The following is a 10604-nucleotide window of genomic DNA, read 5'->3' on the forward strand; positions in this document are numbered from 1 at the left end:
GAAGGCCAGCATCCCGGTGTCACCTCTTCACTGTTGACGTTGTGACTGGTGTAATGTACATTTTACTTGACACTGAAAACAGAATGCATTGAAGATTTTGCCAATGAAACTGAATAAATGTTTGCATATATTTAGCCATATAAATCCAGCGTAGCCACATGGTATTATAGTGAGGCACTGTGTGGAAAACATGAATGGGTATTCATGTGGTCTTAGCTCCTCAACTAAACCTACTATTGTTCTTTGTGGAGAAAATTATAGGGACAGACGACCACGGCAACAACATCCGAGGAGCCAAGTATTTAAACATGTGTTAACACTTAACTACCCATGTACACGCCTACTAAATTAGTTTAATTTGGAACTGGAGTCTAGGCACAGAGCCTATTGCACAGTATGTGCTTTGACGTGAGTGAAATGGATGTGTGGAGGACTCTGCCTCCGTGCATGCATTTGGCTTTGCTCTTTTTCTTCATGCATTTTGAAAGTGTGTCAACTTTCGAGCTTACATTGCTACACACCAACGATGCTCACGCTCGGATTGAGGAGAATAGTAGAGAGTCGGGTAAATGTAGCCCAGGAAGTCCTTGTTTTGGCGGAGTGGCCAGGAGGTTCACAAAAATAGCAGACATCCGGAGCAAAGAACGGAATGTGTTATTGCTGGATGCTGGCGATCAGTTTCAGGGTACTGTCTGGTTCAACTACTACAAAGGGGAGGAAGCTGCGTATTTCATGAACAAGCTTGGATATGATGCGATGGTAAGCCATTTCCATCAACCTTGATGAAATTGTGAATTAGGTATAGTACATTTTATCACACTTTATCTTTCTCAGTATCTCTCACACACACGCACAAGTACATACACACACACACAGAGAGAGAAAGAGCATGATCTGACATAATAATTCACATAATCATGTAGTGAGACAGGTAACAGTTATCTTTCCCTGGCTTTCAGGCATTTGGAAACCATGAGTTTGACAATGGAGTGGAGGGCCTGCTCCGCCCTTTTCTGCAGAAGGTGAACTTCACTGTTCTCAGTGCCAACATCAAGGCAGATGCAACACTCGCCCCAACTATCAATGGTTACTATCAACCCTACACAACATTCATGATGGGTTCTGAAATAGTGGCTGTGGTAGGTTACACCTCAGTGGAAACTCCAGTCTTATCCTTACCAGGTAAAATAGAGGGTTTGGTTGATGGATCATTTGATGGGTTGCTCACTTAATCACTAGCTTATTCTAGGAATTTCAGGTCAAGTCACTCACAGTTGTGTGACTCACCTTAACCTTTTATATTGTGTACACTCCAGGTCCACACCTGATCTTTGAGGATGAGATTAAAGCCTTGCAGGTCCAGGTGGATAAACTGATCACTCTTGGTTACAATAAGATCATCGCCCTTGGTCACTCTGGATTTGACGTGGATATAGACATCGCCAAGCGAGTGAAAGGCGTGGACCTGGTCATCGGCGGACACACCAACACTTTCCTCTACACAGGTGCCCAATTATTCAGTTGTTACATTGTCATAGCTCTGTGATTACAGCTCTAGATCATAACAGAAAGTTGAACTATGTGGATGTGTAAACAGGGTCAATGTCCACTATGTCAGCCTTTCACAAGTATCCTCTTGGGTTTTATCATATCAGTCACATTTTGGGAGTTTCTTGTTCAGCAAGGAAATACACTACCGTTCAAAAGTTTGGGGTCACTTAGTCCTTGTTTTTGAAAGAAAAGCACATTTGTTGTCCATTAAAATAACATCAAATTGATCAGAAATATAGTGTATTTATTGTTAATGTTGTAAATGACTATTGTAGCTGGAAACGGCTGACTTTCTATGGAATATCTACATAGGCTTACCGAGGCCCACGATCAGCAACCACCATTCCTGTGTTCCAACCGGCTGTAACCAGAATAGAAAGAGGAATGGGAGGACACAACTGCACAACTGAGCAAGAGGACAAGTACATTAGAGTGTCTATTTTGAGAAACAGACGCCTCACAAGTCCTCAACTGGCAGCTTCATTAAATAGTACCCGCAAAACACCAGTCTCAACGTCAACAGTGAAGAAGCGACTCCGGGATGCTGGTCTTCCAGACAGAGTTGCAAAGAAAAAGCCATATCTCAGACTGGCCAATAAAAATAAAAGATAGGCAAAATAACACAGACACTGGACACTGGACTCTGGTCTCTGCCTAGAAGGCCAGCATCCCGGAGTCGCCTCTTCACTGTTGATGTTGAGAATGTTGTTTAAAATAATAAACTTGGATTAGCTAACACAATGTGTTGTTGGAACACAGGAGTGATGGTTACTGATAATGGGCCTCTGAACGCCTACGTAGATATTCCAATAAAAATCTGCCGTTTCCAGCTACAATATTCATTTACAACATTAACCATGTCTACACTGTATTTCTGATCAATTTGATGTTATTTTAATGGACAAAAAAAATGCTTTTCTTTCAAAAACAAGGACATTACTAAGTGACCCCAAACTTTTGAATGGCATTGTATGTTACAAACCAAATTGAGATATTGGCATAATTTGAATGAAGCACACACTGTCAAGTGTCAATGTAGCCTGTCAATGTTAAGACACAATGATAAAGTTAAAATGTGAAATAGTCAAGTGGGAGGAAGATAGATAACAGGCCTGTTTGTCATTGTAGGGAGTGTCCCATCTTCAGAGGTGCCGACGGGTCCCTACCCCTTCATGGTGAGGTCTGAGGACGGGAGAGATGTCCCTGTGGTACAGGCTTTTGCCTTTGGGAAGTACCTGGGATACCTCAAGTTGGTCTTCGATAAAGCTGGGAACGTGCTGAAGGCGAATGGGAATCCCATCCTGCTGGACAGCAGCATAGCCCAGGGTAAACTACTGGAAGAGTTGTGACTGACTATCTGGATCTGACTGATAACAATAGACATCAATATGCACTAGCCAACACAGTGGTTGTTTTGGCGGTGTCTGAGGTGGAACTGCGTGATAGCTGTCAAACCAGAAGAAGATCATTGTGTTAACTTATCGCGGACACTGCTATTGGATGCAACAAAACCGCATGCGACTATATATCAGAGAAACCCTATGCAGCCGCATTACAAGTTCGAACACTCGAATGCGTGATGTACTATTGTCTACACATCGATTTGACATATTTATAGCATCGCTTGAGCCTACACCTTCTATTGTGGTTTTGAACTTTTAACACAGTAGAGATAATAGGGAGTATTTTTTGACACTCCCTTCCTATCAGCTCATACCGCAGTTACGCAGTTAGTTATCTCCAACACCGCCAAAACATCCACTATGCGGATGTCGGACAACGCAGGTTAACGCTTGATCTGATTGAATCGAGGCCTAACTGCAGTCATTGCTTTCCTCTTTCTTTTGTTGAACATTCATTCAAAGCCATGTTTTTACACTAAACAACATGACTCCTGTCTCTGTCTCTCAGATCCAGGTATCCTTGCTGATGTTGACGAGTGGAAGAAGAACTTGGCCCAGTACTCGTCTCAGTACGTGGGGAAAACCCTGGTGTATCTCAATGGAACCTTCAATGAGTGCCGGTTCCGAGAGTGCAACCTGGGGAACCTCATCTGTGACGCAATGGTGAGTACGTGGCAGACGCTTTCACCATGCGGAATATCATTCTCAGCCCAGGTGAAAGTATGTCAGTGTTCTGTCCATTACAGGTGGACTTGCCCCAGATTGAGGGCTTTCCCCTATACTGAAGTGTGTGACCATTGTGTTTCCACTGACTCTTCTAGATTCATCACAATATCAAGTATGCAGATGAGATCCAGTGGAATCACGTCAGTTTATGCATCCTGAACAGTGGAAGCATAAGGACAGGAATAGATGAAAGTCACAAAAATGGTGTGTCATAACTCATAATGGGTTCATAAAGTGTTTTGAAAGTTCTGCCAACTAATTTAAGAATCCTTATATTACTAACTAAACAGTAATTTTAAAATGGAAAAATTAGCCACTTTACAGTGATGCCATTCATGACTTCAGAAATGAAGGTCCCCCTACTTCTACAGTGTGAGGCTGTCCTAATAAACTTCTACAGAGTAAGGCTGTCCATATTATGGACACCATACATTTATTCTACATTGCTTTCTCAAGGCACCATCACCATGGAGGAAGTTATATCAGTCTTACCATTTGGGGGAACTTTTGATCTGGTGCAGTTGAAGGGATCAACCTTGAAAAAGGCATTTGAAAACTCTGTCCGAAGATACGGGAGCAGCAGAGGAGAATTTCTTCAAGTTTCAGGTACCAGTCAATAAGTGATTCTTTTGGTCACTGTGGTTTAAAAATATAATTGGAGGATATACTGTACATTATAGTTCTATTTTACATTCCTTTAAAAGAAACAACACTTTTGTAACACACTCAATGTGATCTTTATAGATTTGACTTAATTCCTTTCTGTACTTTTTGTATACAGTATATTGACCAACAAGTTGTATTTTTGGATCCCACTGCTGCCACCAAATGTAAAGATTGATACTGATTCCCTTTCTGGCTGCTTCAACTTCCCAGGAATCCATGTTGAATACGACCTGTCACGGTCGGTGGGGGACCGTGTGATGTCCTTGAGCCTCCGCTGCTCTCAGTGCCGTGTGCCCAGATACGAATCTCTGGACCCAGACAGGCTGTACAAGCTGGTCCTACCATCCTACATCGCAGACGGAGGAGATGGTTTTACCATGATTAAGGAGGAGAAACTGAAACATGACACTGGTGAGTCCATTGGGCAGGGTGCGATGGTTTGAACAGAACAGAGGCCTGTTCAGGAAGGTGCAAAGATACAGAACTTTCACATTGAAATGACCGTCTGTCATGGAGGATAGGGAATTATAAAACTGTTTGTTTGGATCCTAGATGCTGACTGGACAAGCAGCGTTCCAAACCATGCTGTATTGGTGGACACAGGTCCACTATGGCCGCTAACAGTTCCATCTGAAAATGATCACTGCGCCTCATAAGAATATCATGTTCATGTTGCTGTCGAAACATCTCTTGTATTTATCTCAACTCGCACATTATTTCCATTTGCTTCCAGACTAGCATTTATTTTGGTACAGCAGTACCAGCTCCACCATCAATGTGGAGCTATATACAGGTATTACCAGTACCAGATCAATGTGGAGCTATATACAGGTATTACCAGTACCAGATCAATGTGGAGCTATATACAGGTATTACCAGTACCAGATCAATATGGAGCTATATACAGGTATTACCAGTACCAGATCAATGTGGAGCAAAATACAGGTATTACCAGTACCAGATCAATATGGAGCTATATACAGGTATTACCAGTACCAGATCAATGTGGAGCTATATACAGGTATTACCAGTACCAGATCAATGTGCAGCTATATACAGGTATTATCAGAACCAGATCAATGTGGATCTATAATATAGTCTAGTGAGTGTGTATATGGTGTGTATAAAGTCTAGTGAATGTGTGTATATGGTGTGTATATATAGTTACCGTTTTATAGTTACCGTTTTCCGAACTGTAGCAGAGTGAACAGTCTATGGCTTGGGTGGCTGAAGTCTTTGGCAATTTTTCAGGCCTTCCTCTGACACGGCCTGATATAGAGGTCCAGGATGTAGGGGAGCTCGGCCCCAGTGATGTACTGGGCTGTCCGCACCACCCTTCTGTAGCGCTTTGCGATCAAGGGCGGTGCAATTGCCATACCAAGCGGTGATGCAGCCAGTCAAGGTGCTCTTGATGGTAAAGCTGTAGAACGTTTTGAGAATCTAAGGGCCCATGCCAAATCTTTTCAGTCTCCTGGGGGGGAAGAGGCACTGCCGTGCCCTCTTCACAACTGTGCGGGTGTGTGTGGACCATGTTAAGTCCTTAGTGATGTGGATGCCAAGGAACTTAAAGCTTTCGACCCGCTCGACAAAGCCCCATCGATGTGGATTGGTTAGGATACGTTCTTATATTCTCTGTGAGGATGACATCATCAGTGAGGACATTGTCAATGATGAAGCCTGTGGCTGTTGTGCTAAACTCCTCAATTTAATTACGTAGCAACATGCCCAAAATAACTAACAACCAGATTTTTGTCCGGACTATATCTTCTTGTGGGACCCTAACAACGCCATTTACCTGTGACTGTATTCATGGCGCAGCACTTCCTGGTGTGCCTTATTGCTTAAATTATGTGACCTCTAATCATTACAATTCACCTCACTGAATATACCCGAGAAACTAAATTGTACAAAGTTAATTTGGAAAGTATTCAGACCCCTTGACTTCTTCCACATTTGCTATGTTACAGCCTTACTCTAAAATGGATTCAATCATTTTTTTCTCATTAATCTACACATAATACCCCATAATGACAAAGCAAAAAAAGGTTTTAGAAAATGTTGCAAAAAACTCAAATAGAAATACCTTATTTACATAGTATTCAGACCGTTTGCTGTGAGACTTGAAATTGAGCTCAGATGCATCCTGTTTCCATTGATCATTCTTGAGATGTTTCTACAACTTGATTGGAGTCCACCTGTGGTAAATTCAATTGATTGGACATGATTTGGAAAAGCACATACCTGTCTATATAAGGTCCCACAGATGACAGTGCATGTCAGAGCAAAAACCAAGCCATGAGGTCGAAGGAATTGTCGGTAGAGCTCCGAGACAGGATTGTGTCAAGGCACAGATACCAAAGGAAGGATACCAAAACATTTCTGCAGCATTGAAGGTCCCCAAGATCCAAGTAGCCTCCATCATTCTTAAATGGAAGAAGTTTGGAACCACCAAGACTCTTCCTAGAGCTGGCCGCCTGGCCAAACCGAGCAATCGGGTGAGAAGGGCCTTGGCCAAGTAGGTGACCAAGAACCTGATGGTCACTCTGACAGAGCTACAGAGTCCCTCTGTGGAGATGGGAGAACCTTCCAGAAGGACAACCATCTCTGCAGCACTCCACCAATCAGGCCTTTATGGTAGAGTGGCCAGACGGAAGCCACTCCTCAGTAAAAGGCACATGACAGACCGCTTGTAGTTGCCAAAAGGCACCTAAAGGACTCTCAGGCCTTGAGTAACAAAATTCTCTGGTCTGATGAAAACAAGATTGAACTCTTTGGCCTGAATGCCAAGCATCACGTCTGGAGGAAACCTGGCACCTTCCTTACGGTGAAGCATGGTGGTGGCAACATCATGCTGTGGGGATGTTTTTCAGCAGCAGGGACTGGGAAACTAGTCAGGATCGAGGGACAGATTAAATGGAGCAGAGTACAGCGTGATCCTTGATGAAAACCTGCTCCAGCGTGCTCAGGACCTCAGACTGGGGCAAAGGTTCACCTTCCAACAGGACAACGACCTTTAGAACACAGCCAAGACAACGCAGGACCTGCTTTAGGACAAGTCTCTGAATGTCCTTGAGTGGCCCAGCCAGAGCTCGGACTTGAACCCAATCAAACATTTCTGGAGAGACCTGAAAATAGCTGTGCAGCGACACTCCCCATCAAATCTGACAGAGCTTGAGAGGATCTACAGAGAATAATGGGAGAAACTCCCCAAATACAGGTGTGCCAAGCTTGTAGCTCATACCCAAGAATAATCAAGGCTGTAATCGCTGCCAAAGGTGCTTCAAAAAGGTACTGAGTAAAGGGTCTGAATACTTATGTAAATGTGATATTTCAGTTTTTCTTTTTTAGAAATGTGCAAAAATTCCTAAAAATCTGTTTTTGCTTTGTCATTATGGGGTATTGAGTGTAGATTGATGAGGGGGTAAAGACAAGTTAATCAATTTTAGAAAAAGGCTGTATCGTAACAAAATGTGGAAAAAGTCAAGGGGTCTGAATACTTGCCGAATGCACTGTATGTACTGAAGCCCTGTTGGTAGTGAAATTTAATGAAGAATAGGAATAAATAACCCCTGTGCCTCATTATAAATTACAAATAGGCTCATGTAGTAACTTTTCTGGAGGACAAATATCCAAATGAAAAGTCTCAAATGAGAAATCAATGTTCTCTGTTTTCTGAAAATACCTTTGAGTTGTAGTAACCTCAATTTAATGGGCCGTTGGACGTGGCTGGCTCATCTGGTGAGCATCTGTGTCAAGGTTATGACAAAACACTAGTTTAGGAGACCATGGTGTCATCCTCCTCGATTTGACTAGCAACATCCCTATGAGCAAAAGATGTTGATTTAGTTGAAAATACATATTATCAGCATCTTGTGCTCACTGGGATACAGCTAACTAAGTAGTTTTCCTGATGACCAACAAGCAACCTTTAAAGTTACATTCAGTGTTACATTAGAATTGGTTGCCATTCAGTGTTACGTTAGAATTGGTTATCATTCAGTGTTATATTAGAAAATGTTCACATACAGGGTCCGGTGTATGTCCGACCAGTGAGTGTCACTCACGAGTAACAGCAGGTGTTACCATGAATTAGCATTGTGTGAACTCTGGGCCTGTTAAACACTGTTTCCCAGACGCAAAGTAAATCTTTTACAGTAGCATTACTGTACGTACAATCTAAACAACCTTTCTTTAAACATTTTAAATACATGTAAAAAAATACTCTATTTGTCCTCTAAAAGCTAAAACACTGCACAGATGAAGGCATTGACTCTGCTGCTGTAACACTGTATATGACATTACATTACAGAGATTTATTAAATAAAAGGCCTTCAACTTCCAGAAAATATCTGTGAAAAACATATCCTAGTTATATGAACTCATAAGCACTTGAAGAGACCCATTACTACTTCATGAGTACAGGCTTAAAATACTTGTTGACTGTGCTTATGGGGGCGTATTGCATGTCATACAGGCTTAAAAAATATGCCATTACAATGCAGTAAACATATTCACAGAGGGTTCAAATGATCTTGTAAATCAACATGGTTTTAACTAATATTGGTTGTGGCAACCTTGATGCCTTACCTCAAGCCATACAGTGAGTGAATACCGTAGTACATGTAAAAAAAATGTTTTAAAGAATCTATAACCCTGCTATAGCAACAGAGGATTAAACTCATATTTTCTATACTATCGCTTATAGGTGATCTGGACATCTCGGTTTTCGCCAACTACATCAAGGAGATGAAGAGGGTGTACCCAACTGTGGAGGGCCGCATCAAGTTCAGAAACTCATCCGTGGCGGCTGGGGCCAACTGTCTGACTTTGTTACTGCTAGGCCTGATGTGGGCCCTGTCCACAAGTTTATGAGAGATTATTTCCAGAAGATCACAATATGGCAGGTTTCTGTGGTGATGTGACACAAATGTCAATTTTTCTAAAATGGCTGCTGTTTATGAGAAAGAGTATTATACTATTTCAAGAAATAATGTATTTATATTTGCATTACTACAGTATATTTTAATGCAGGGTAGCCTAGTGGGGTGGCAGGGTAGCCTAGTGGTTTGAGCATTGGACTAGCAACCGTAAAGGTTGCAAGTTCAAATCCCTGAGCTGACAAGGTACAAATCTGTCATTCTGCCCCTGAACAGGCCCACTGTTCCTAGGCCGTCATTGAAAATAAGAATTTGTTCTTAACTGACTTGCCTAGTTAAATAAAGGTAAAATAAAAATGCAGGTACATACAGGCAAGTGACACAAATGACTTTGTTTTGTCACTTTTATAGAGTCATGTATATTTGTATTTTATTGCTTTTGCAATTTAGTCGTATTGATTGACATATTTGTGAAAGTTAATGAAAGCAAAATATTTTAGGTTAAAACCTTTTGATACTCTCAGACCTCTCAAAGATTTAGTAGATGAAGAGCTGGTGCATGTCAAATGTGTATTTTGCATGCAGGAGTGCCTTCAGAAAGTATTCAGAAAGTATTCATACCCCTTGACTTCTTCCACATTTTGTTGCATTCCAGCCTGAATTTAAAATGAATTAAATAGATTAAGTCAAGGGGTATGAATACTTTCTGAATGCACTGTACAGTAAGTCTGACTGTCTTGTGTGTTCGGGGGAGCTGTTGTGTTTCCACTGAAGTGATGACAGTTCCGATGAAGGAATCTAAAGAATTCTCACCATTTAGCTCTAAGGCAAGCCAAATAATATCATGTAAAAACCCATGCCATTAAAACATCACTATTTCCAAGTCTTTCCGGAAAGGCAGGACTGCAAGCTGCCAATGACAGCGGCAGAGTGCAGACTAAAATGAGTCATGGCTCTGAACATGCGCATGTTTACTTCATGATAATTATAGGCCTATAAGGGCACAAGGCGAGACCCAAATGCAGACACAGGAGGCATATGGTAGAGCTCCGATATTTATTATAACAAAGGGAGTAGGCAAAGGCAGGTCGGGGACAGGCGAGAGTTCATAACCCGGGTCAGAGTTCAAACAGTACCAGGCGATAGGCAGTCTCAAGATCAGGCCAGGCAGGGGTCAGAAACCAGATCGAGTCCAAAACAGTACAAGGGGATAGGAAGGCTGTTGGTCAGAACAAGCAGAGTGGTCAGGCAGGTGGGTTCGGAGTCAGTACAGGCAAGGGTTGAAACCAGAAGGACTAGAAACAAACAGAGACTGGGAAAAATAGGAGCAAGGAAAACCGCTGGTTGACTTGGCAAACAAGAGGAACTGGCACAGTGAGAC

General features: G+C 42.1%; 1 protein-coding gene across 2 annotated transcripts; it reads left to right on the top strand.

The window, feature by feature from the left end:
* Positions 1-382: 382 nt before the first annotated feature.
* LOC112262034 (snake venom 5'-nucleotidase) lies at positions 383-9444 on the top strand. Of its 2 annotated transcripts, none has more exons than XM_024437706.2 (9): positions 383-759; positions 960-1086; positions 1317-1505; positions 2680-2877; positions 3463-3617; positions 3776-3884; positions 4137-4286; positions 4557-4757; positions 9052-9444. In XM_024437706.2, exons 1-9 carry the CDS (start codon positions 397-399, stop codon positions 9216-9218), a joined length of 1659 nt encoding a protein of 552 aa, XP_024293474.1. In that variant the 5' UTR covers positions 383-396; the 3' UTR covers positions 9219-9444. The 2 variants fall into 2 exon arrangements, with proteins under 2 accessions (XP_024293474.1, XP_024293473.1); XM_024437705.2 differs by having other exon boundaries at positions 960-1182; positions 9052-9443.
* The last annotated feature ends 1160 nt before the right edge of the window (positions 9445-10604 follow it).

This window comes from Oncorhynchus tshawytscha, linkage group LG11, assembly GCF_018296145.1.
Source record: "Oncorhynchus tshawytscha isolate Ot180627B linkage group LG11, Otsh_v2.0, whole genome shotgun sequence".
NCBI lineage: Eukaryota > Metazoa > Chordata > Actinopteri > Salmoniformes > Salmonidae > Oncorhynchus > Oncorhynchus tshawytscha.